We start from the raw sequence: 27,961 nt of genomic DNA on the forward strand, positions 1-27,961 counted from the left end.
AGTGGAGTTTGGAGTGTGACTGTTTGAGGTTGTGGACAGGTGTCTTTTATACTGATAACGAGTTCAAAGAGGTGCCATTAATACAGTTAACGAGTGGAGGACAGAGGAGGCTCTTAAAGAAGAAGTTACAGGTCTGTGAGAGCCAGAAATCTTGTTTGTTTGTAGGTGACCAAATACTTATTTTACCGAGGAATTTACCAATTAATTCATTAAAAATCCTACAATGTGATTTCCTGGATTCTTTCCCCCCATTCTGTCTCTCATAGTTGAAGTGTACCTAGGATGAAAATTACAGGCCTATCTCATCTTTTTAAGTGGGAGAACTTGCACAATTGGTGGCTGACTAAATACTTTGTTGCCCCACTGTATCTATCAATCATACAATTCGATTATGGAAAAGTCCAAACTTGAAAGTTGTAAATAAAATACAAACAACAAAGTGCTGGAGTTTTGCAAGATTTTTTGAACATCAGCTAACTGATGATAAATCCAATGAGGATTTGCCTTGTGTTTTTGGATGACATTATACACACTGCCTAGTTGTCAGAGCTTAAACAAACTTAAAAACAAACCCATGCTCACACACACATACAAAGAAGCACGTGTCGTGGTTGAGCTGGCACAAGCATCAGCGCCATCCGGCGTGCGTCAGGGGAGTGTTAGGAGTCTGGGTTTTCTCGACTCTGACGTTGATGAATGATCTGTCAAGACAATGTCCCCCTCATGCTCTGCTCCCCCTTTACCCAGGAGAGGGACAGCCTGTGTGTGTGAAAATGGGGGGGGGGGGGGCGGGAACAGAGGTTATCTTTGCTTGTGTTTACGTGGGTGTGCAGTTGTGTATATGCGCTGCTGAGTACGTATTATTTTGGCAACCCTCGGTCAGTCATGTGAATGGCATGGCGTAGGCATTACACGATTCAGCGGTTTGGGGTCGGGGAAAGGCAAAGAGAGCACCGGGTTAAACACTCTGAACCCTGGGCTACCTTGAAGGGACCCCCCCCCCCCTGTTTTAATGTGGAAAATCCATGATCCGTTTCCGAATCAAACCTGAGGCCCTCGGGTGCCCCCTCCCCTTCCACAGTGTAAAAACAAATCTTAAAACCTTATAAAAACCAACTATTCACGCAAGATGCACTTTGTTCGATAATGTGAAAAATTGCACTTCCTATTTGTACCTTTCTTTAAACCTTTAGATGACACTTGACATGCAGGTACCAGATATCAGCATCACAGATGAGTTAAGAAATGACATCACTGTAGTCTTACTGCATTAATGTCCCTGCATTTTGCTTTTACACTCACTCCATCAAAGGAAATAACTACTTTTAGCAGCGGCTCAGCGTGGTTTCTGTAGCGATGACCGTGCATTAACAGCTTTTTTCCGCTGAGGCGCCACTCTGAGTGCTAGGACTGTCTTGTTGCTGCCATTAAACTGCCATGGCCTTCATTCCACTCTAAACAACAGCAGTTTACCCTAGCAAATGTTCAGATCCATTTGCAAGACGTGAGTCTAATTTTCCTTGATGACAATGCTTTTACATAGTAATGATGTAATAGAGTGGAGGCAAAGTGCAACCAAGCTCAGTTTCAGGGGTAATGTAATGTTCTGGAGGAGAATTACAAAATAAATGTGGGTGTTTCTCACATGATGGCTCAGCATGTTGAACTTTAAGCTTGAAAAATGGAAAAGAGAGAGGGAGAGAGTAAGATAGACATAGAAGGAGAAGTGGATGTTGTCTCCTCTGTAACAGTCAAGTAAGATAGAGGAGAAGTAGCAGCACACGCTCTCTCTCTCTCTCTCAGCCCTCCCTTTCTCAATCTGTCCCTTGATTACTTTTTAATGATTTCTGCTGCCTAAGACAAATGGCTGTGTTAAATGAGCAGAATTAGACAAGGGAGCTGAGCGCAAGAGCATTTGTTAGAGCAGGAGTAATGGATCGGGCGTCCATTGTTTACTCTTCTCCATTCACCGGCTTGGCCTGCTATTGAGCTACATGTCCTCAAAGTCAGTGAAGGGCCACTGTTATTATTCTGACAACACATGAGCTTTCTGACAATAGCATGAATTATTATCTTTAGACTTCTAAATCTTGCTTTTCCCCCTATTTTTACGGATCTCTACAATACTATAACCTTTAATGTTGCATTTCTTACACATTTTTCAACAATTTAAAAAAAAACGTTTCCATTATTATAAAATTATTCTCATATATTTTAATGTGTCAAATTTCAACTGCCAATATGCAGCTGTAGTCAGTATTGTCGAATTATTGTCAAAGAGGTCATCATTTAAGAGTCAGTGGTTTTCCATATGGCCCTATTCTCATCTATGCCATTACTTTGTCAATTCAATACTTAATGTTATTTTTTATTTGCTAGTACCCGTAATTGCTGTTGCTACAGTCCAGTTTTCCCAAAAGGATTGTTGCTGTTTATGTACAACATCAATCCAGTTAGATTGATCTAAATAATCCAATCATTTCCGTTTTAAGTAGTACATACAATTGTAGCACGGTAATAGACTCTATTTATTCTAAAGTCAGTCATGCTGAATATTGTCCCTGAGCCACCCACTGGATCCCTCTCAGCCTCAGCAGTGCTGACCCTACAACCTGACCTCGGCAAAGTAGAAAAGTGAAAAAACTGAATTTCCCTTCAGGGATCAAAACAGGATTGTATCATTATTACCATAGTGACGGAAACAGAAATGTCAATGCTGTAATTTCCCATGCTTTTTGTAATGGTTTACAGTACTGGTAGCTGCTTCCAGTGCAACACTAACAGTCAGCTCGCCCCCCTGCAGGGTCTGTGTGTCTCTCCCCACCCTGCAGGCTGACAGGGGGTCAGGCATGGACAGTAAAGGGTGCTCCCTTGGCAGAGCCAAGGCCTTGGTGAGCGCTCCATGGGCATGGGCACTGCTATGGATCATTACCTCCCGCAGGTGTGTGTGTGTGTGTGTGTGTGTGTGTGTGTGTGTGTGGTGTGTGTGTGTGTGTGTGTGTTGTGTGTGTGTGTGTAGTGTGTGTGTGTGTGGTTGTGTGTGTGTGTGTGTGTGTGTGTGGTGTGTGTGTGTGTGGTGTTGTGTGTGTGTGTGTGTGTGTGTGTGTGTGTGTGGTGTGTGTGTGTGTGTGTGTGTGTGTGTGTGTGTGTGTGTGGTGTGTGTGTGTGTGTGTGTGTGTGTGTGTGTGTGTGTGTGTGTGTGTGTGTGTGTGTGTGTGTGTGTGTGTGTGTGTGTGTGTGTGTGTGTGGTGTGTGTGTGTGTGTGTGTGGTATTAGCAAGAGGGAAACTGAAACACAATATGAGCTATTAATATAATTCTATCACATCAGGGGTCACTCTATATTTGTTGATGATCAATTACAGTCACTACTGCCATCTACATTATTTTCATCCATGGTGGCACTGGCCTTGGATATAATGAAAGTTTATAAAAAATAAATTACACAGAAATGAAATAACAGAGATCATATGCCCAGGACCCTTCCAATTGTATTTCTCTTAGGTTAAGGCATATTATAGTTATTAAAACCAGACTACATCATATATTTGTGTTTTGATCTAGGATTTCTAACTGCTGTTGCTAAACCCTGCTTCTACTGCAGCTGTTTGCACCCACCACAGATCATTTGCATTTCATTCATGTTTGACAAAGCTATTCATTTCCATTTCCATTTCACACCTAAACAATCAACTCCATATTAAGTTTACATAGGAAAAGCGGTGAGATGAATATTAAAAATCTATGAACGCTGAATAAAAACCGCACATTAAGACCCCCTCTCTGTGTATCTTTGTGTGGCATTGCTCTGCTTCACACACATACACTGTAACTGCTTTTTGGAGTCATGGCGAATTTCAGTGCGTCAAGGCTATCACCAGACAAATAGCAAGTTATCACTATTATTGGAGATGTAGGATGGATTGGTTAAGTGCTAGGAGCGGGAATACTGGAACCTACTGAGTTGTAATCTCATTTAACAGCTCTTGAATTGCTCAGAGGTGTGTGTTTTGAAAAGTTTGCTCTCGGTGTGTTTCTGGGGATATGAAGCCTCTCTGCTGTTCCTGGGCCAGCTATTAGTCACGCAGGAGTGGCTAATCTGTAATGGCTGCTGTCACAGCCCTGCCGTTGCTCCTGGTGATGGGTGCACTGTGATAAATGCACACACGCTTACTTTCAGCCTGAGAACACACACAACACAGAAGTGTATACACACGTAGGTGCACTCACACTGATTCACTTACACACAAAGAATCATCCATTCTTACAATACGGTGTCTCAACTTCTGACAAGCTCTCCAGCAGCAGTCATCAGTCCAGCCGCAGGTGACAGATAGACAAGTGGAGTTGGAGGCATCCTGTTATTTTAGCAGACTGGATCTGACCGACCACTGCTCTACAGTGCTCTTTTATTTCTCTGTCTGTTCCTTTGTCTGTGTTTCTCTTTTGAAAGTTGAAATGAAACCAGCCAACCAATGCTCTCCTCCTGTTTCTGCCTCCAGAGCACAGTGGTGGTGGAGAAGTCCATCCAGGATCTAATGAGCCTGATGCAAGACCTGAGTGCCTACTCCAACCAGTTCCTGGAGATGGTCTGTGACAAGCTAAAGGAGTACAAGGAGATCTGCAACACAGCGTACAGGTAAAGGAAGCAGAAGCTAGCTCAACTAATATAGGAAGGATGCTTTTTACTGGGGGATAGCACGCACTTTGAAATATTATTTTATTGTTTGAATTCTATGCAGTTTTCTGTAACAACACAAACAATTAGGAGCATTATTTAATTACATAAAAAACCTGTAGTTTAAGGGTCTTTGCGAATTGTGATTCAAGACATTTATAAGAATGAATCTGCATTTTTTTTTTTGGTTAGCTTGCAGTCTTGATAACTGTGTTTTTTATACATTCATGTAAATGTAGATTGGTATGAAGGACAAACGGCATTTAATGTTACATTTAGGAATTAGCTTTGAATTGCTTCCTATTGCGTTATACACACACTCGATGGTACACACATTGGTGCTGTGAAAGGCCATCCATCTGTGCTCCCCTGGGACCGTGTAACACCTGGCCAGGTAAAGGGGGGGCTAGAGAATATAGAGGGATAAGAGAGCGGGTGATGAGCGGGCCAGGGGACGCAGGAAAGGGACTGACAGACTGCCGGGCGTCCATCTGGACTCTGTCACAGGTCAACCTCTCTCACCGGGCCTCCAGTGATAAAGACAAGCCCAGCAGAGGCTGCCAAAGTCCATGTGTGTACTTCTGTTTATATATGTGTGTGTGTGCTGTGTTCCTATTGACATTTACACACAAGTCTGAGTGTGGATGTGTGTGTGAGGTGTAGATGAAAAACCCTAGAGTGCTTGTGTCTCCTGTACAAGGTGTTAGTATGATAATTATTGCAGAATAAAGCAGTTTTTCTCCAGCCTAGACATATGCACACAAAGCTAACACATGTTTGGCAGGCTGCCTGATTTCACTTAGTGCCAAATCAGAACTCCAGTAATAATACTATATATATATATATATATATATATTAGCCCATTAACCATTAATGATCTTAATCTGTCTGTATGACGATTAGTTTTGTGCCCTTTTAGCAACACTGTCGCAAAGCCCAGTGCCTAAATACCATTATATCTTCATAATTTAGCCTTGCATATATTATAAGTTAATACCATGTATAATTTGAATAATGCTAAAATGCTGAATGATTAGGTATGTACATCTTACTGTAACATTTATACATCTAGGTATTCTTGCACAGAAATCTGTTGCATCTTATTATGTTGTCTAAAAGGAGAGAAATGCTGTGATTTCTAACATGTCTACATGTCTTTATGTCCTCAGGGCTGTAGTCCAGTGTGAAGAGAAGCTCACCATCAGTGCGTCCTGGTCTAAAGACGAGGACATCAGTCGCCTGCTCCAGTCCCTCCCCAACTGGGCAAACATGGCCCAACCCAGACAGACGCGACAGAAGAGAGAGGATGAAGAGGACTTTACTCGGTACACTCACAAATACACACAGAAAACACATGTGCTATTTCATATAAACGTCCAAATGTCCATCTGAGTGCACCTTTACAATTCAGTATTAACAAACCTATACTCAAACAAGTGCACACAGTAGCAGACATAAACAAGACATACACCACCACACTCGAGCAATCACGCAACTAATCCCTCCCACCCCCCCGCCTTCACTCCTTTATTCACATATTATTGGATCCTCTGTTGTTGACTGAGATGCACCCATAAAATAAGTCATGATTGCTCTTTTAAACACCCTCTATCTGAGGGAAGTACGGAAACGAGGGGAAGAACCAAATAAGAAAATATAAGGAGAGCAGAAAGCGTGGAGGACGGGGGGCAGTCTTATCGAAATTGCCTTTGAATGTGCGCACTCTTCAGGGAACACTGGAGCTCATCGGAGCGGAATAATAAAGTAAATAAATAAATTGGTTATGTGGCCAAAGAAAGTCAATCTGTTGTGTGTGCACTCCCTCCTTCTCTCTCTCAAACACAAACACAAACACACACACGCACACACACATACACACAGTATGAGAGCTCAGAGTTAGCCAGGAAGAGACCATAAGGCTGTTTGATTTAAGATGTTTTCATCACTATGAAAGGGGGATTAGCTTCTGCACGACTGGCAAACCACTGCGTTAATAAAGCCTCATAATATAATTGCCTATATGTGAGTGAAATAATATGTCCGTCTGTCCCATGTGTTTTCAACCCTATTCTTTGCTCAAAGGATCTTGATCTTTTGGGCATCCTGGTGACTCTGGAGGCCGGTCCACATGCTGTGTGTTTACAGCACTCTGATGTGAAGATTTAGTTATCCAGCTTCCCCGCTCTCTCTCCCCATCTTTCTTGTCATTACAGTCAATTATCCTGCCAAAACCACCAGAACTTATAAATAAAGTGAAAAGGGGCTTTTGATCTCTATGTCTTTGTTTTTTTCCACCCTGTAAATCTCTGCCATCTGTTACTCTTCCACTTCTAAATGTGCTCCATCACCTGTTGTTTTCCTCTCCCACCGACTGTTTACTAAGAGCGGCTTCTCCTTTTTAGCCAGAGCCACACAATTCTCTACTCACTGTCCTGTTTTATATATTTACTTCAACCTTTTGTGCATTAATGTACAGTTCATGACCCCAATTCATTCCTACCTGATGGGATTATTATAAAACCTTCACCCTTTTAAAATAAACACACTGTCTTATGACACTTTATGAGAACAGAACATGATGGAATACATTTGGACACCCATTCCATTCAAGGCAAGGCAAGGCAAGTTTATTTATATAGCACTTTTCAACACAAGGCAATTCAAAGTGCTTTACAAAAAATGAAAGAGATTAAGAAAATGGCATTTAAAATCAGTCATTAAAAAGAAAAGCTAATAAAAAAGCAATGCATCATGTTTTATTTCATGAAAATTGGCTTTTATTATAGCATTCATGTAAGCCACTCACAACCTCTGCAGACAGACACACAGGAAACCAGTAACTGGTAATTTTCTAACAATTTAAAACACTGATTATATGTGTTTTTTTTCATTCTCATACCTCTTAGTTATCAGACATATATTTTGCCTTTTTTGATTGCAGTCATTTTTGCATAAAGAAAGATTGTTGTTTGAGCGAAGGTAAATAATGTTTCTTCGTCTATATCTTTCTTCACATACACTCTCAATCTATGCATCCCTCAGGGCGGCTTTTGCCAAGGAGTCTGAGGTGCTGACTGGGAACCTGGGAGATAAATTAATCCCCCAGAACGAGATCCTGCGGGACGTCAGTGACCTGAAGGCCCTGGCCAACCTTCACGAGAGCATGGAGTGGCTCGCTGGTCGCCTTAAGACCTTTTCACCAACCTGCCTCATACCTCCAGTAAGTAAGGGAAGCATTATTTGGGATGTGGAAGCAGTTGGACGGGAAAGCTGTTCTGAAATGGGTGCGAAGGTGGGATTGTAGTTTCCTAAAGTTACACAAATGGTCGGAAGCAGTTTGCCCAATTCTGACATTGGAAAGGTTCAAGGGGAGGGGTTTTCTGAAGCAGTTTGACAATCTAACAAGATGAAGTATATTTTTCATATTGTCATTGTCACAGTGCTGCCGAGTGCTATTATAGCAAATTGGGACATCAGAATACAATACATTTAGTAGTGGAGACCAATACATGTGAAATTACACCAATTAATCATTACCTTATCTGGTTACAATGTGTTTATGAACTATGTTAAGAGGTTTAAAGCACCCTTACTGTCCGTGCCTGACCCCCTGTCAGCCTGCAGGGTGGGGAGAGACACACAGACCCTGCAGGGGGGCGAGCTGACTGTTAGTGTTGCACTGGAAGCAGCTACCAGTACTGTAAACCATTACAAAAAGCATGGGAAATTACAGCATTGACATTTCTGTTTCCGTCACTATGGTAATAATGATACGCTCTTGTTTTTATCCTTAATATCTCTTTAATGTGGCTATAAAAACACAATATTCAAGTCTATCGTCAAAAACTATATTTTGTTAAAAAACACTGGAACACTTTATGATAATGTTCTCCGCAGTTTACTCGAAACCACAATCGTATTCACTATATAACTCTAAAAGTGTCAAAACTTTGTAAAATGTGCGTGTACACCCGCCTCACTGACGCCCACGCAGACATCTGTTGCTGTTTACCCTGCAAACTGAGAAACTGACAATGTCTTTGATAAATGAATTCCGCTTGTCGGATGGTTGCATTGCAGCAAAAATTAGATTATCCGTCCTGTCATTTTTCTTTCCTCTGTTCCTTGTTTTTCCACTTTGGCACAGACGGAGGCTTTCATAGCTGCCAAAATGGTTGCTATTCAGGAAAAGACTATATGTTTTGTTTTCACGTCACACCCAGTTGATTTCAGGAATATGATGGTGAAACGTAAATCCTAGAAGCACCTGGGGAAGCCTTAGAGACACCATTTATCCTTTACTGACTGTTTTACTACGGTTCAGAGCAATATTACATCATGGACATTTCTTTCCAGGAGAGGTTGCTACAAGTCTCTCTGGTCATTAAGCAGTTATTGATCAGAACCCCCTGCAGATTAAAATATTGTCTGGATGCTTTATGGAGGGTCACAGTCAGGGGTACACAACGTTTTGTCATCCTTAGCTGCAAGACTTTAGTAGCAACACGTCTTACCTGTGCCTCATTAAGTTCTTGTTTGAGTGCATTATCACACTCATTACATTCTCCACTGGAGTTGTCAAAGAGCACTCGACACACACACTCGTTATCCTTGGCTTTGCCTCTGCCAATGTGTGTGTACAAATGCCTCCTCTAATCAGGACTCTCAAAGCATTCCCTGCTCAGTCCTCACTTCTGTATCATTAATCAGTGAAGAAAATATGGTGTCTGTGTGTAACCGACATATCGTTTCTATGTAGGTGTTGGTAATCACAATCATGTTTATTTAATGTGTTGTTTATGTCTTTCTAATAACCTCGTTCAATATTTAACATATCTATGTCATCTAGCTGAATTTCTAGATTTGGATGGGTCACATATTATCAATGTTGACAAGACGATGTATTTGCATCACCATAGTGTCCATGCATTCACCTTCAGCAATCACAACATTTACTTATACAACATATATATTGTAGAGGTTTTTGTTTTACTTACTGTATGTATACAGTTCTTTCTCCTCTGTAGTGTTACACTGGCACTCTGGAGAGTCTGAGCCGTGTTCACTGCAGTGTGTTGGTCGTCAGGCAGAACTCAGAAAGGCTGTACCTCTCCTTTAGGGAGACAGGGGGCTTCAGGCCTTATCAGCGAGGATCACAACTCTCCAGCTTCTGATTGCTCATTGAAACTTGCGCTATTTTGCTCTCCCATATCGCAACTTTTCTTTCAGTTGTAAAATAATTAAATGAGAATTTTTAGATATTCCTATTTGGCCTTGACTTTGTCACTATCTCTTTTTAAATTATTCCGTTCCCTCTCACTCTGACGCTAGCTCTCTTCGTCTATTCGTAGATAAGAATTCAATAAAAGTACGGGAAGGGACGTGACATAATTATCATTAATCCTGGCAGGTGGCACTAATGGGAAGGATAGGGCAGTCACTTATCATGCTGGGACAGCCTCCGTATTGTTCATTATTTAGTGTTTGCCGAGCTGATAACGGACTGTGTGTGTGTGTGTGTGTGTGTGTGTGTGTGTGTGTGTGTGTGTGTGTGTGTGTGTGTGTGTGTGTGTGTGTGTGTGTGTGTGTGTGTGTGTGTGTGTGTGTGTGTGTGTGTGTGTGTGTGTGTGTGTGTGTGTGTGTGTGTGTGTGTGTGTGTGTGTGTGTGTGGTGTGTGTGTGTGTGTGTGTGTGTGTGTGTGTGTGTGTGTGTGTGTGTGTGTGTGTGTGTGTGTGTGTGTGTGTGTGTGTGTGTGTGTGGTGTGTGTATAAGCACTGTGTAAGTTGGGACAAGGGTACGGCAGGGGAAAAGGACCCTGCGTTATCTCATCCTCCACCCCCCCATAGACGCCTCACGTCTATGCCTCTCCAAATTGGATTTTATATTACAGAAGCAGTCAGGTATGAACAACTCATTTTCTTCTCCCTCCTTTTTTCTCTTTCTTTCGGTCCTTTTTCTGACTTTCTTACTTCATTCTTTCCTTCTTCCTGTTCTGTGTTTCTTACTTTCTTCATTTCTTTCTTTTTTATTTTCTCCTTCATCTTTCCTGCTCTTGTTGTCTCCTTTCTACAAGTCATAAGGGTCTGGTAGATTATTTCCATGTCTGGGTAATCTCTTCAGCGGACGTTTGATTTGGTCACCTTCCTGTGTTATTGATTCCTTTTGGATGTGTGGTTAAACTCAGCTCTGAAGTATAAAAACTCAATTTAAGTATGCGTGCATTTGCAGTTTTGTGTGTTAAATGTGGCTGCAGAAAGGGTCTTATCACCCATCTGGTCTAGACTGGACATATAATCCACTTTGACAATATTTACCCAACAACACACACACATATGCCTGAGGAGCCATGACAGCCCCTTCCCTTTTTGGACTTCTGTGAATGATTTGTTTACATTTTCAAACACAAGATCATGAAAAGTCTTAGTGGACAGCCTTTTTCCTTCTGCCGACTTTTTGCTGTCCACAACCACTTAATGTGCTTGTGTGCCAATGTGTGCGTTCATGTCGGAGGCCTGACCAATGTGTGATAGAAACAAGCCTCTAACCTATTCTGCAGGGTTTTTGGAAAACAGCCATGTGTTCTTCTTGTGGGAAAAGGTTCCTTCTGTTCTCTTCAGCGTTTGCTCTGCTGCATGCTGAGGGCTTATGGAAATGTTTTTTTTTTAACCTTGACTACGGTGAGTGTAGGTCTTTCCCTTTAGCAATGATTGTTTTCTTGACTCCATTTAACAAGGCAAGTTGACTAAGAACACATTCTTATTCACTGCACAGGCCTGGGGGAAGAGCTGCAGTGGGAGGGTAGCGGTGTTGTTTCTTCAGTACTCTAAATATTGTCTTTTGTTTCATCCATGGTGGTTTTATAACTATTTCTGTCCAAAATGCCAAGCATATTTTGATTATCTCTCATTAGACACCATTAAGCAATTTGGGCCTTAAGATATTAAAACCAATCAATCTGTCAATTCTCAGATTTCTTATTCGTCCCCCTTGCTTTCTGTCTACTTCTCTGTACAGAAGTTCAGTTCCCCACGTACAGATGTTCATCCTCTACCAGAGGCAGCACAATTATTAATAACTGCCCTTACTTGCCCTACTCAGTCATTTATGAATCATTCATCACCCCTGCAGGATACTGTCCTTTGCTTATCTTTTTCTGTTTCTCATGATTCCCTTTAAGGCAGGCTATACTTTTAAAGCAAACCTGGTCATGATTTGACAAGTCTTTGGCAACTGTATTCGTCAATGCATTAGATGTTGTTTTGTTGTAACTTAATGTATTCTTTATCCCCTTAATAGCACACAGATCAAAGTGTGAAACTGTCCTTTTATGTATGCATCTGCATGCTGAATGTGTGTAAGAATGTGACTTCCATCACTGATGTTCTCCCTTAATGTCTGCCACCCTCATCTTCTGCAGATGGCAAGTAACAGACGTTCCATCTTAGATGGGATTCGAAAATAATTGGATAAGCACTCCACACACACACATGCATACCTACACACGAGGGCCTAAAAAGATATGCGACACACACAAACATATCCTCGCACTTGATCAGCAGGGAAATAAAAAAAAGAGAGCAAGAAAGTTGTCAGTCAGGACCAATGAGTCGTCTCCTTTTGCCCGTCTGTCCCTGACTCTAATGGTGCCCCCCATGCTGCGACGCCTCCCTCGCATCATCAAAGCAGCGCAGACTGGGGTCTGCTTCGGTGTGTCTGTGTGCGTGTGTTTTTTGGCCGTGTGTGTGTGTTTCCCAAACACCCCCTGGAGAGGCCTCCAGCAGTGTGTGCCACAGCGAGCCCTTTTTTGCCTTTCTGCTGCCAAAGTGAGTGAGTGTAATGCACATGAGAGGAAACAGAAGCCTTCCAGTCACTTTCCCACACTCTCCTATGTGCACATACACACCATTTTGGAGGGAAAACACTCCCACAGGCAGGAAAATGCTCTCGCTTTCTCACACTCACAACACAACAACAAGCCAAGGGAAGGGAAGAGACACAGAGCAGAGTGGACTTCACCGGATAGACATGTGCCTTTTGTCTGGTGCTAGTTCTATCAAACACTTTTTGTTTTTGTCATTTCTACTTCTAATAATAAACATTAACAAAGTCTAGATCACTTAATGCGGGGTTCAGGTTACTCAGCTGCATAGGTACTATTCTTGTAATTGTGGCTTTTAATTTGATTTACTGTATTGTGTTTCATAGCTGCATTCTGTTTTTAGAAATGATCTGATAAGATGATTAGGGTGAATAAACAACATCCGCTAAATACAATCTAATGAAGTCTATTAATGTCATTATGCCCCGCTCCCTGGAGAAATCACTGTGGATTGTTTCTGTTAAGACCAATCATGTTTGTTGTTCCTCATTTAGCCAGATTATTATTGAAATTGCCAACCTATAGATCTAATCCATGGCACTGTTGCTGGAGGAGACAGTCACTAGAGTAGAAATCGGTTAATACGGTTAATATCTGTTATTTGGCCTTTTCTCAACACACCCAGACATACAACCAAACACAGAGAGTATGTGTCCTTTAGATAAGTCAGTCATAGCTTTGCGCTCACACTGGTTCATGTTATCTGATTAACAGAATTTTAGACTGATTATACGCCTACAGTGTTAGCCACACACACACACACACACACACACACACACACACACACACACACACACACACACACACACACACACACACACACACACACACACACACACACACCATCAAGAGCTTTACTCAAGAAGACAGTTAATTAGCAAGTAAGTTCCTACATCCAGTATGTTCATATAGCACATGCACACCTTGGATAAGAAGTCACATCTCCAGCCTTTATCTATGTGAGTTAAACACACAGGCCATAGAGTAGCTGTCAGAGTGATGTCACTTCCCATCACTGTGTATGTTTGCTTTGCTGATTGGATGGTCATGGCATATACCTCACTGCTGTTTGCATAAGCCAATGGTCTCTCCTCTTATCAGGGGTTAATTTAATATAACTGTAATGCGGACATTTTCACCAGCACATACAACATATGGAAACATGAAAGCATTCACGAAAGCATTCGCCATGGAAAGGTTTTATTGAATGGTGTAGAAATGCCTGAACACAGAACGGTCTTAAACTTAACCTCTTACCAGTCAAATTGAAAAAAGCACTATTGTACTGCATGGTACTGTATAAGCATAAAGTGAGCATGTTTGTAAAGGGGAAACTCTTTGGTACAAAACCATTTGCATTATTTTGATGGGAGGATACTTTTTACTTCACCTTTAAAGCTGAGACAGCCACAGCCTTTGTAAGACAGTATATTGGCCATATTAAGGAAGTTAAGAGTGTAATATGGGGGGATATGCAAAGCTATTCCCCATTGAAATATACATCTGTATTTTGTACATGTCCACCAAGTTGCATGAAAATAATGTCAGTTTTTTTTCCTGTATCCCTGCTGAAAAACAAATCCATCTGAAACAAAAACCAGAGCTAATAATCCAACAATTGTGGAGTGGAATACTCCACAACATCTCACTCCCTATCTATTTTTAGGAACATCAGTCAAAAGTCATAAATAAGGAAGACAAATGAACAGGTCATGTCGGCCTCAGTTCAGACTCTGTGCCTGCGTGAAGGCATGTGTGACCTTCAGAAGGGCAGGAAGAGTAACTGGGGAGCTGGCTTTGACTGCGGCACATCGATCGTAGACCCCTGCATTCTACTGCACAACAGTCACTCTTCGTACACACACACACACACACACACACACACACACACACACACACACACACACACACACACACACACACACACACACACACACTCGCCCTCATTGACCAAATAGACCTAAATATGACTGACGGGGCCAATTTCTCTCCCTTTCCTCCCCCTTGCTAATTTATAGCCATTGATCTACACCAGGCTGCATTTATATACACTCATCATGCCTCTGTGATCTCTGGCTCTCTTTCCACACACACACACACACACACACACACACACACACACACACACACACACACACACACACACACACACACACACACACACACACACACACACACACAGGTCTTTTGTGTGGTGTACAATGCAGTGCACTGACACATGCTCCTGCTGTCTCAGCACAAATGGTGTGAAGAAAGTTGCTGAAGGACTGCTGAAGGGAAGTGAAGATTAGCACATGTTGGGTTTTTGTGTATGCTGTATGACCTGGTGTTATTTTTCAGTATCGAATTCTGTCAATATGATATGACATGTGTATGGGCACGGAGGTCAGAGTCCATAGTTTCTCTGGTTAAAGCATGAATCTTCGTGTCACTACTACCCCGAATTGGTAAGACTGTGTTTGTTAATCGTGTCTTCCTGTTACTTGTGTCCATCCAGGTGCGTCTCCATGCTCAGCAGACAGCCAGGCGGTAGGTGAGAGTGAAAGGAGTAGAGAGCAGATTCTGCAGACCCTCAGTGATCTGTCCAGGGGCTTCCAGGACATTGCAGACCGCTGCCTCCTGGTGTTGCACCTGGAGGTCAGGTATGCAGGAGAATCTCATCCACACTTGACAGAAATTGCAGAAATGAAAACACACATAGGGGTTTTTATTTGTAGTTATGTTATGATGCTCTTGTTTCCCGTTGAAGACATACTATGACCCAATCACATCCCAACAACCACTTGGAAACAGCTAACAACATGTTGTTTACACGCAATGAGAAGACTCATTTTCTATGTAGCGTCCATGTTTTTTCCACATTAAGATTTAAAGCACAAGAACACACCAACCACGGAAGAAACTAGCTCATAACTCATTAAATTGGACCATTCAAAGAGCACAAGAATAAACCATTGGTCTTTTGAGTGCCTTGCTAATTAATTACATGTGTTCGCCAGATCGCCACAGTGCACCTTCATTAGTATTTCTGTTTGTATGATGTGTTTGGCAGTGTACAATGGATCTTCCTTCATTGACACGCACATTTTTCAGCCAGTTTGTTCTACCTTACTCTCCTTTTCATCCCAAAAACATGTGGAATCAGTTCCCTGATATTGTTCCTTTGTGTTGTTTCCCAGCTATACCGAACACATTATGCCTTTAAATCATGTGCCCTCCAGTTACCATGATCAAACTGCACAAGCTTAGTGGATATGTCGTTAAATCAAAAGGAAAAAAACAATCAGTGGCTAACTGCCATAAATGAGCACGCTCAGGAATGTATGTGTTTGTGTGAGTGTTAGTATCCAAGTTAATTTACCACATCATATACTTCCTCCCACCCTTAAACACTAATAGTCCATCATTTCTCTCCTCTTTTCTCCATCACTCCACGTACCACTATTTCCCAATAGACCATCGTATAGCTTATGCAATATTGTTTATGATTGCAGTAGAAAACCCTCCCTGCGGCTGATGTCTAGCTATATGCTACACTCCATTGACTCTCCCTATCTGGTGAATTTCCCCTGATAGTGGTAGCAGCTAAATGAAGCCATGAGGAAGAGCAGGAGGGGAAGGAGGAGGAGATGGGAGAGAGATGAGGGTAGATGGCGGGGGTTAAAGAAGGGAGATACAGTAGCTAAGTGTGAGAAATGATTGAATAAAAGAAGGAAGTGATATGGAGGCATTCAAAATGTGGTGTCGTAGTTGGCTCAGCCTTAGGGGAAGATACATTCACCCATATCATTATATTATCTCCTGCCATGGGCACTGTGATGATGGAATTATAACCTATTACAGTCCTTAAATTAATTACAGTCCTTAAATTAATGTTAAAGTTATTAACATGAGCTTTACGGGCAACACTGAGAAAGATTTTCTTTCAAGGCTGTTTATTTAAAAAAGAAATATTTGAAATTATTGGAATTTTGGCCTCTTGGAAATTAAATTAGCCCTGTTTTGGGCATCTGTGTTTGTTCAACATCTGTATACAACTTAAAAAGAAAAAACAAGATACAGTAGTAAGGTATTACAAATGTTTAAAATTAAGTATTTTACGCTGACAGATTAGCTTCTTTATGCACTATTTGGCGTAATTCTTTGACAGGGACCTCACAAAACAGTATTAGGAGACTCACAGAAATCTCTATAAGTGAACATTTTTTTGTAGGCTTTATTCTGTAAATGTACTAGATGTTGAAGTACTCAAGGCAAGGCAAGGCAAGGCAAGTTTATTTATATAGCACTTTTCAACACAAGGCAATTCAAAGTGCTTTACAAAAAATGAAAGAGATTAAGAAAATGGCATTTAAAATCAGTCATTAAAAAGAAAAGCTAATAAAATAAACATTAAAAGAAAAAATACATGGATAAAAGTTACAGTGCAATTAAACATTAAAAGAAAAAAGTACATGGATAAAAGTTACAGTGCAGTCTAAGATATGAATAGTTCAATTAAAAGCAGCGACAAAAAGAAAAGTCTTCAGCCTGGATTTAAAAGTAGTAAGAGTTGCAGCGGACCTGCAGGTTTCTGGGAGTTTGTTCCAGATATTTGGAGCATAATAACTGAACGCTGCTTTACCATGTTTAGTTCTGACTCTGGGGACAGAAAGCTGACCAGTCCCTGAAGACCTGAGAGATCTGGATGGTTCATAATTTAGCAGGAGGTCAGAAATATATTTTGGGCCTAAACCATTCAGTGCTTTATAAACCAGCAGCAGTATTTTGAAATCTATTCTGTGACACACAGGAAGCCAGTGTAAAGACTTCAGAACAGGAGTGATGTGATCCACTTTCTTAGTGTTAGTGAGGACTCGAGCAGCAGCGTTCTGAATTAGCTGCAGCTTCCTAATAGATTTTTTAGTGAGACCTGTGAAGACACCATTGCAGTAGTCGAGTCTACTGAAGATAAAAGCATGGACAAGTTTTTCCAAATCCTGCTGTGACATTAGTCTTTTAATCCTAGATATATTCTTTAGGTGATAGTAGGCTGATTTAGTAACAGTTTTAATGTGACTGTTGAAACTCAGGTCAGAGTCCATGACTACACCTAGATTTCTGGCTTTATCTGTTGTTTTGAACATTGCACACTGAAGCTCAGCGCTAACTTTTATACGTTCTGCCTTGGCTCCAAAAACCATTACCCTCAGTTTTATCTTTGTTTAATTGGAGAAAGTTCTGACACATCCAGTCATTGATTTGTTCAATGCACTTACTCAGTGTTTGAATTGGAGCATAGTCTCCTGGTGAAATTGTTACGTACATTTGTGTGTCATCTGCATAGCTATGGTAACTTATTTTGTTGTTCTTCATTATCTGAGCCAGTGGTAGCATGTAGATGTTAAAGAGAAGAGGCCCCAAGATGGAGCCTTGAGGAACCCCACATGTCATATTTGTCAACTCAGATGTGTATTTACCTATAGAAACAAAGTTGTTTCTGTCCTTTAAGTAGGATTCAAACCAATTCAGAACTGTTTCCGAAAGTCCCACCCAGTTCTCCAGTCGGTCGAGTAATATGTTGTGGTCAAGAGTGTCAAACGCAGCACTGAGATCTAATAATACTAACACTGAAGTTCTGCCACTGTCTGTGTTTAAGTGGATGTCATTAAAGACCTTTACAAGAGCAGTCTCAGTGCTGTGGTTTGGACGAAAGCCTGACTGGAACACATCAAAACAGTTATTTAAATGCAAGAAATTACTCAACTGTTGAAAAACAACTTTTTCAATGATTTTACCTAGAAATGGGAGGTTTGATATGGGCCTGTAATTGTTCATTACTGAAGCATCTAGATTATTCTTTTTTAAGAGCGGTTTTAATGACTGCAGTTTTCAGGGCCTGTGGAAAAATACCTGAGTGAAGAGATTTGTTTACTATATGAAGTAGATCTGAGGCCATGCAAGGCAAAACATCTTTGAAAAATCCTGTTGGAATAATATCAAGGCAGCAAGAGGAGGATTTCAGAAGTTGAATAATGTCCTCTAGGTTTTTATCATTAATCTGATGGAATTGTGTCATGATGTCTGAATTGATGTTAAGTGGAGATAGGGACAACACATTTGCTGTTCCTGATGCAGAGGCACTGACTGCTTGTCTGATTTTCTGAATTTTGTCAGTGAAAAAGGAGGCAAAATCATTGCACGCCCTGGTGGATAGAAATTCAGAGGCTACTGACACTGGGGGGTTTGTTAGTCTGTCGACGGTAGCAAACAAGGCACGTGCGTTGTTTTTGTTTTTGGTAATGATGTCAGAGAAGAACGATTGTCGTGCGTTTTTCAATTCCAAATTATAAAGGCCAAGTCTCTCTTTATAGATTTCAAAGTGAACCTGGAGATTTGTTTTTCGCCACCTGCGTTCAGCTTTTTCGACATTCTCTTTTTTCTGTTTTCACGGTCATGGCCTTTCTCCATGGAGATATTTTCTTGCCAGACACTTCCTTTACCTTAGTTGGAGCAATGGCATCTATAACATTTTTAATTTTTGAATTAAAATGATCTACTAGCTCATTTACTGAGATGTTGGCAGGGGCAAGTGTGGAAGAGAAATTCTGAGTAAACATTTCCCTAGTATTTTCAGTTAAATATCGCTTTGTGGTTACCTCTTTTTGAACATTTTTGTGAACAGAAATAGAGCTCTCAAAGAAAACACAGGAATGGTCAGAGAGTGCAACATCAGTCACCACAACCTTAGAGATATTCAGACCCTTTGAGATAATTAAGTCCAGAGTGTGCCCCTTATTGTGCGTGGGCTCCGTCACATGCTGAGTCAGTCCATAGCTATCAAGAACACAAAACAGTTCTTTAGCCCCTCTGTCCTGGGGGTTGTCAACATGGATGTTCAAATCACCAACAATGACTAGACGGTCAAAGTCAATACACACTATAGACAGCAGTTCAGTAAAGTCATCAAAAAAGCTTGCACAGTATTTGGGTGGTCTATAGATATTTAGGAACATACCTCAAAACAGTTTATTATCTGTATTTGGAATTTTCTCCGCAGATTATCCTTAAATAATCTGATGTTTTGACTAAACAGTATACAGCTGTGATGAAGTGGTAGATTAATAATAATGCTTCTGATGTTTTATATGAGTACTTTTAACATGCTACCTTTTTGTTTGAATTAAATAGGTTATAGTAGTACAAGTGGGGTTTAAGAAGATAGTACACTTGAAGTATGCATACTAACTTTGTTTAACTCTAAAGATAGATAATAATACACCTTGTGCATTCTCACTTTCTTTTCTTTTTATGAGTCTTTTTTATCCTTTTCCCTAAAATACCAATATTCTTTTACACCTCATACTCATACTTGTTCTCAACATATCAACAGTACTGTGACAGAGTTTGGTGGCCACTTGGAAATGATAGCAAAATGCAAAGAGAATAAAGTCAAACATCTAATTCTCTTCTCTCTCCCTCTTTTCTGCCCATCAATCTCACTCTCCAGGGTGCACTGTTTCCATTACCTGATCCCCCTGACAAAGCAAGGCAATTATGCCATCGTGGCTAATGTGGAGAGCATGGACTATGACCCGCTGGTGGTGAAACTAAACAAGGACATCTCAGCCGTGGAGGAGGCCATGGGGGCCGCCCTCCAGCAGCACAAGTTCCAGTACATCTTTGAAGGTCAGCACACACCTTGGGTGAAGTATAACATGCTGCCTGAGAAATTCCATCATTCTGCATTTGTAAAGGGGACATATCAAATCTCTTGTTTTAGTGCTTGTGTACATATGATGATATTCTGTACACACTGTGAAGACCACTGAGACAAATGTAACATTTGTGATATTGGGCTATATAAATAAACATTGATTGATTGATATGGAGTGGTAGATTTCATAGGCTGCTTAGATCAGAAAACATGGGATTCAATGTTTTGCCTGCCTTTTCTTTTTCACATGCAGGCTCATTAGAATATAACACTCCCCGTCCATTTCTTGCAACCCGATTGAAACAGACTTGGCCTTTTTTAAATCTGGCCTAAAGTCACAGGTGCTAAAACAAAAGATTTCATTCAAGGGGGTTATACAATTCCAAACGTTTTTTTAAACACCTAGTAGAAAGCCAAAATATAAAGTTAATTTGCGACACATTGATATACGTAGATTAAAAACTGAGTCCAATTTTAAAATGTCGTGCAGAAGACTTACTCTTTCTCTAATCTCCCATTTCTTCTCTTGTGGTTTATTCTCTTTTCTGTGTTGACCATCATTATTTCCTTTCTCCTCTCCCTAGGTCTGGGCCATCTGATCTCCTGCATTCTCATCAACGGGGCTCAGTACTTTAAGAGGATCAGCGAGTCTGGTATCAAGAAGATGTGCCGGAACATCTTCGTCCTCCAGCAGAACCTCACCAACATCACCATGTCCAGGGAGGCTGACCTTGACTTTGCCAGGTATAAACACACTTCTTACCAGGGTCAGCCACAGATCAGCTTGCACAGAGCAGGAATACGTATCCAATAGAAACCTCTTACATGCACTCAGATTCTGCCAGTATACGTTTATAAAGAGTATTAAACTTGGCCTGGAGTAGCTGGCTGAAAAATATTTGGTATCATTAATCAATTCCTAATAAGTGCTTGCTGTTTTCCCTTGAGGCTTGCTGTTGTCATGGTGATAAAGCCTCTGATATCACAGGACTGACCCTTGAAGCCCAAGATAATAATATTCTTGCAAATAATAATAATAACAAATCTTAATGGAATGGAATCTGTATTACAATCCCTAGGGAAACATGATAAAATCATATAATGAGTGACTTATAATATGAATTTATTATACTATAATAATAACAATCTAATGAAAAGTGCTTACCCTGTATTATGAAGCCATCACATTAGAAATAGACAGGCTGTCGATGAGTTTAAATCATTATTGTTCCAACCGGACTTCACACCTGCAGACACACACAGGCATGCACAACGTCCTCAAGTTCAGACCGCAACTTTGTGAATGCACCAGGCAGACAGATGGTCAAACAGCTTGTCAAGCCCACTCCGCTCTATGTGTTTGGTTGTTGCTGTTTATTCCACATTCATACAGTTATACTTTGTCAGTCCACCTGCTGTTGCCTAGTGCTGTCCAGCCCTGACGGACATGGGGGGAACATTTGCTCAGATATCTTTGTGAAAAAGAAGAGGGGCTGGATTAGAAAGAAAGAAGAAGACATACAAAGAATGGTGATTCATGGTATTCATATGATTATTTCCCCCCCTCTTTTGGAAGCATTTGTCCTTGAAGGGAGTATGAGAGGAGTACTGATGAAAAAGATGGAAAAAGAAGGCAGGGCTCGGGGGAGGAAAATTGAAAAACAAAGTGAAAGGAAGTCATAGAAAATACGTCTTTCATAGAGAAAGTCCATAGATGGAGTTGGAGAAGCCGGCATGGAAAGAAGACAGAATGTTGTAGATTGAGAGGTGAAAACTACAAAGCAACAGAGAGGAAGTGAAGGAGGAAGATGAAATATGGATAAAGTACGAGAGAAGAGAGATAACTTAGCAGCTTGAGTTTTTATTGTTATCACTTTGTTTTCAGCTGTCAATTTGTAGCAGTCTCTTTCTATTTTTTTCTCGAATTTTCTTTTTTTATATTTTGTAGAAGAAGCAAAACAAGAACAAAATCAATCAATGTTTATTTATATAGCCCAATATCACACATGTTACATTTGTCTCAGTGGACTTCACAGTTTGTACAGAATATCAGTATGACAATACGACACCCTCTGTCCTTAGACCCTCTGTCCTTAGACCCTCACATCGTACAAGGAAACACTTCCAGAGAAACCCCACAGTTTAAAGGGGAACATGGGAGAAACCTCAGGGAGAGCAACAGAGGAGGGATCCCTCTCCCAGGACGGACAGACGTGCAATAGATGGCGTGTGTGAATCGAAGAGATAATACATTTTACAGCGTAGGTAGACCAAATGTTTGGAAATGCATGTGTCTGTAATAAGAAGATGAATCCACGAGGATGTCAGCAATCCTGTGGTAGCCATCAGGGAAGTAGTATGGTGAGAGTCTGGCAGGACCACAGAGACCGGTTCAGTCACGACTCGAAGTCCAGGACTCAGATCGAGTGCTCAGGATAGAGGATCCAGGACACAGGACTAAGGATCCAGGACTCCAGATCCAGGACTCAGGAGGCAGGATCCAGGACACATGACTCAGGATCCAGGACTCAGGACCGCAGCGACATGATCAGCCACGACTCAGGATCCCGGTGTAGATAGACACCAAAAAGAAATGTGGGGGAAGCTGGGGTATTCGGAACATGAGAGTACACAGCTACAGACAGACAGAAGGAAGAAGTAAGGTGTCCTCCGACAGTCTAAGCCTATAGCAGCAAAACCAACGTGCCTACGTGCATGCACTCCCTTAGGAAAGGTTGAGGGAAGGGTAGGCAAGGGGTAGCAAGTAAGAAACAGAGGTGGAGAGGCATAACGTGTCTTTATACATGCACTCCCTTAGGAAAGGTTGAGGGAAAGGGGTAGCAAGTAAGAAGTAAGGAACAGAGGTGGAGAGGCATAACTTGTCTACGTACATGCACTCCCTTAGGAAAGGTTGAGGGAAAAGGGTAGCAAGTAAGAAGTAAGGAACAGAGGTGGAGAGGCATAACGTGTCTGCGTACATGCACTCCCTTAAGGCCCTGTCACACTGTCCCGAAATTGACACCCGATGGACACACGATAAAGGAAATGTTCAAATTCGGCTGTGATCGTAGCAACATCGGGCCATTCGTGAGGGCATCTTAAGCCATCGTATGACCGCCGGTGGAGTTTCTCAGGCTCCGGCAGCAACTTAGTGAGCGGCAACTTCGTAAGGCACTCGTGAGGGCATCTTGTCAAATCGTGTCATCTTCGTGTTATCATCGGTGCATTCACCCTCACTCTGATCGTGGCGAATGCCCGTTGGCACCGATGATAACAAGATGCCCTCACGATGGCCTTACGAGGGCACAATTGACACACGAATTCAACACGAAAATGAACCTTTGCAAGGTCCTTCGGCAATTTTAAGGCATGCCAAAGATTTTGCCACCGCTCACGAAGTTGCTGCCGGAGCCTGAGAAACTCCACCGGCGGTCATACGAAGGCTTAAGATGCCCTCACGAATGGCCCGATGTTGCTACGATCACAGCCGAATTTGAACATTTCCTTTATCGTGTGTCCATCGGGTTGTTTTATTGCACAACAAAATCATGTAAATATATTATGTAAATAACCCAATTTGTGTTCTGTGAAACTAAAAAGGATATAATATATTATTTTGAAGGAGAGTTGACAGGAAGTTGTTGTTGTTATGGAAACAACATTACGGAGAAAACGTAATATTTTCTACATATAACGACGGATAAAGTAAAGAACAAAGTCTGAAGATATCAGTACAGTATCATAGTACTGTAACATAATTGTTTTTGGTACTTTCATTGCAGTTGTATGTCTTAAATGTAATGTAAATGTTGCCTTCGTGTGTGGTTCGGGGCCATCATCGTGCGAAATTCACAATTCCATATTCGTGTGTCCATCGGGTGTCAATTTCGGGACAGTGTGACAGGGCCTTTAGGAAAGGGTGAGGGAAAAGAGTAGGAACTAAGATGTATGCGCCACATCTATACCATGAGCGCATTGCTCCTAAAACGTTTTTCTGGCACTGACACCAATCAACAGTTGTGCGTCGACTCGGCAGGAATCAAGGCACGTATATTAGACCCTCCAGAAAAACGCGGGCAAAAATCCTTGATTATGCGATCAAACATGCAGGGTTTTATGTGATTTTATGCGGTGAAATTGCGGGAAGTTGCGAAATATGCTAAATATGCAGAAAAAATAAATATTGGGATGTCTTATTTATTTATTCTCTCTCACACACAACCTGCCACTAACGTTAAACCCCTTTACTATACAATTAAACACATTCAATTTTTATTTATTGTAAAAGCAATTGGGCTATTTTAATCACACTCTCTCTCACACACACACACACACACACACACACACACAACACACACACACACACACACACACACACACACACACACACACACACACACACACACACACACACACAACACACTTCTCCGCCTCATTCTGTTTTCATTTACTTGTTCGTTATCTGACCAGCTTCAATCTTGTAGGCTTCTCACCTCGTTTCTTGTAGCCCTCGAAAGGGTTTGGAGGTTGATGCCTGGGTGAACGTGAGTTGTTTGGCTTTCTTGTCCGTAGCAGCAGAAAGCATTTTCGAATGTTTGAATGTATCAAAGTGGGTCGTCACCGTCGATGTTCTCTTATGCTCCAACACACAGTTGCACGGGGTGCAGAATAGTTTCCCCCCACTTCCGTGCAAGACATCGGGGTACTGCTTTGCCCGGTCTTTAGCAGAAATGTTCGTCGGTAAATGAGATGGATTAGATTTTTTCATCTTGGTGTTTTCTCTCTTGTGTGAGTTCCACACGTTCACTCTACGGTGTTGTTTACCTTCTGTGATGCGCGAGCTGATGACATCGCGTCATCATCATCATCACTTCACGTCAAGACGAGTTAACTTTTTTTCTCAATTTTGTGTGGAAAAATGCGGGGATTATGCGGCCTTTTGATAAATATGCGGCCTTTTAAAAATCTGCGCCATTTTGCTGATTATGCGGTAAATTCTCCCTGCTTCCATCGTACACACACAACCAAATTACATCTATACCATCAGTGAGGGAAAAGAGTAAGAACTAAGATGTATAGGTGAAGAGGCACAACGTGTCTACGTCAATGCACTCTTATTAGATTCTCTTATCAACTATAAGCTTTGTCAAAAAGGAAGGTCTTTAGCGTGCTCTTAAAAACGGATAGGGTGTCTCCCGCCCGAACACTAACTGGAAGCTGATTCCACAAAAGTCGAGCTTGATAAGAAAAGGCTCTGGCTCCCATTGCAAACTTGCTTTGTTGGAAAACTAACTTTAAATTGTTCTAAAATACAGCGTTTTGTCCGTGATATGCTTCTTCTGTGACCTCCTGAAAGCCAAGATGTGTGTTTGGAGAAGGAAAATCAAGTTTTTTTGGGTTTGTTTCTCAATTTTTGGTCCATCGTCTTTCTTCAAGTTAAGACAGCAACTCAACTCTCTGCTATCTTTCCTAACCTCAGTCCTAACCATGCCTGCCTTGTTGGGATGCAGGGTTAATTAGCTTCCTTTCACAGTTTTTACAATCTTGTTGAGTGTGTGACATGTTTGAGGTGATAGGCTGTCTGTGTTTGGACATTGCCATTGTTTTGTAATATTTCGGTATTGCGCGCCAAGTTCCAGGAACAGAAAAGAAAGAAGTAAACTGAAATGACCTGAAGTGTACTGGATGTGGAGGACCATTGATTAGCATGTTATTTCTACCCTCTGTCAACTTTGATTATGGAGAAATGCCAGTGATGGCTTTTCTGTCTTTTTCGCTCTTTCTCCCGCTCTCTGATTACGAGGCGTGGGTGGTGTGGAGGTGTTGATTGGGAATTGCAGAGTACATTGTTTACACATTCATGGCTTTTTGGATTGGCCGGCCTTTGGCTCCAAGATACACCAACACACACACATGTGATACGTCTCCCCTTCTCTTATCCACGCACACTCTCAGCCAAGCCAATCAGCATTTTGAAATCACCATATTTATGTTCAGGGCATGAATACTCATAAAGTGTGCTCCGTGGCACACACCTGTCAGTAGAAGTGACCATTCAGTTTGACTAAGTATGAAATAGATAAAATGATGCATTTTTTGCTTCCAAAAAAGTTTTGTTTATAGGCTTCCTCTGTCGGACGTAGAGTATGATATGCAATTATTTCTGATGTTTGGAATGAATAAAGGATTAATGTCGACCCGTCTACAATATTTACATTGGAAAGGGCTTACTGATGTGTTCATACTACTTGGTGAGTTCATTGGTCCTAAAAACGATATCTACGTCTTATGAGCTTTTTGAACTCAAAATGGTTAAACAACTTACAATATAAAACACCATCCCATTTTGCAACTGGAATGGATCCTCTATATCTCATAGGAATTTAAATAAATACTCCCGGTGCTGATACCAGTCTTGTTGTGCACTAACATTGGCCAACAACAAATCAGCAGTTAAAGGAAGGCTGAGGAAGAAAGACTAAAACTAGACAATTTATCAGTGTTTTATTACCACCTCAGGAGAAAATACCGCAAAATGAGGAAAGGAAGTGATCACAGCAGGAAATCTGCTTTGAGAAAGATTACTGACGCTTACCTGTGCACCCATGTACTTTTATGTTCCCTATGTGTCTGTCTGCTTCTGCTTTTCTTCTGCATCTGAGTGCTTGTATGGGAAAGGGAAAGACCTGGACAAGGGCACAGTAATAACCATTGATCTCAGTTAAAACTAAGAAAGGCCTGGTAACCAGCACTGCAGAACTCATGAACACACACACACACACACACACACACACTCTCTCCTATATTGCTTAGAAGCATAGGGAAACAGTGCCACCTTGTGCCTGAAAGCGTATACAGTACATCTCTGGAAAACTACTGTATGTTAATTGTTGAGGTTTCTGTTGTTGGTACAGTGTTAAAAAACTCACGTGTGAGTGTTTATCGTAAGGTCCTATGGCGCTCTCTTGTCTCTGTCAGAAATGTGGCAGCGATTGGCTTGTGGGTCAAGGTCACACACACACACCTAAACACTAACACACAAGTGGACACACACATACCATCTGCTCAGAAACAGTTCAGGGCCTCAGTCCGATTCTGCAGAACTGCGCATTGTTGCAATGTCACGTGTGTGTGTGAGAATGTGTGAGAATGTGTGTGAGTGTCTATTGGCTGAGCCATCAACCTTGTCTCCATTGATCTCCTCTCACTGTCCTATGTGGCCTTCTTCTCTCTATCTCACTCTCCTTTGATGATTACTATTTTCTTGACAAAAGCAGAGATGAGATGAGTCTTTTTTAAAAGCCATAAGTTACAAAGAAAACAAATACGACAAACTTTCAAAAGTATTAGTGTTGCCTGGCAACAGTCCACTTCAGCCTTTAGAGATAGTTTATTTTGCTTGGCAACATAAACTGAAATAAAAATAATTAGCTGTCACTGACATTTGAAATCCATTCACATATTGTTTGATTGGATTTGGTTTGCTACCACTCCTTGATTAGCAAGTCACTGTCAATGTAATGTTGCATGTTGTTTTCAGTTCTGTTCTGTTCAATTCTGCTCGGCGAATGTAATGCACAATGATCAGTTGTTACTTTTCTGTTGGTTGACTAATCGACTAGTACTAGTTGTGTCCGATCAAATACACATAAGAACTGACTGGTTCTTAGGTTGCCAAATATAGAATCAATCGAAAATGGGCCTCAATA

General features: G+C 41.3%; 1 protein-coding gene across 1 annotated transcript in view; it reads left to right on the top strand.

Annotated features, from left to right (window-relative positions):
• The window catches only part of exoc4 (exocyst complex component 4), a 120,736-nt gene that overhangs the window by 84,298 nt on the left and 8,477 nt on the right, over positions 1-27,961 (top strand). The window contains 7 exon segments of the mRNA XM_034218837.1: positions 4,502-4,638; positions 5,847-6,002; positions 7,720-7,868; positions 7,871-7,897; positions 15,054-15,198; positions 20,046-20,224; positions 20,837-20,996. Coding sequence (XP_034074728.1) covers positions 4,502-4,638; positions 5,847-6,002; positions 7,720-7,868; positions 7,871-7,897; positions 15,054-15,198; positions 20,046-20,224; positions 20,837-20,996 — 953 coding nt within the window.

This window comes from Gymnodraco acuticeps, unplaced genomic scaffold, assembly GCF_902827175.1.
Source record: "Gymnodraco acuticeps unplaced genomic scaffold, fGymAcu1.1, whole genome shotgun sequence".
In the NCBI taxonomy this organism is placed as follows: Eukaryota; Metazoa; Chordata; class Actinopteri; order Perciformes; family Bathydraconidae; genus Gymnodraco; species Gymnodraco acuticeps.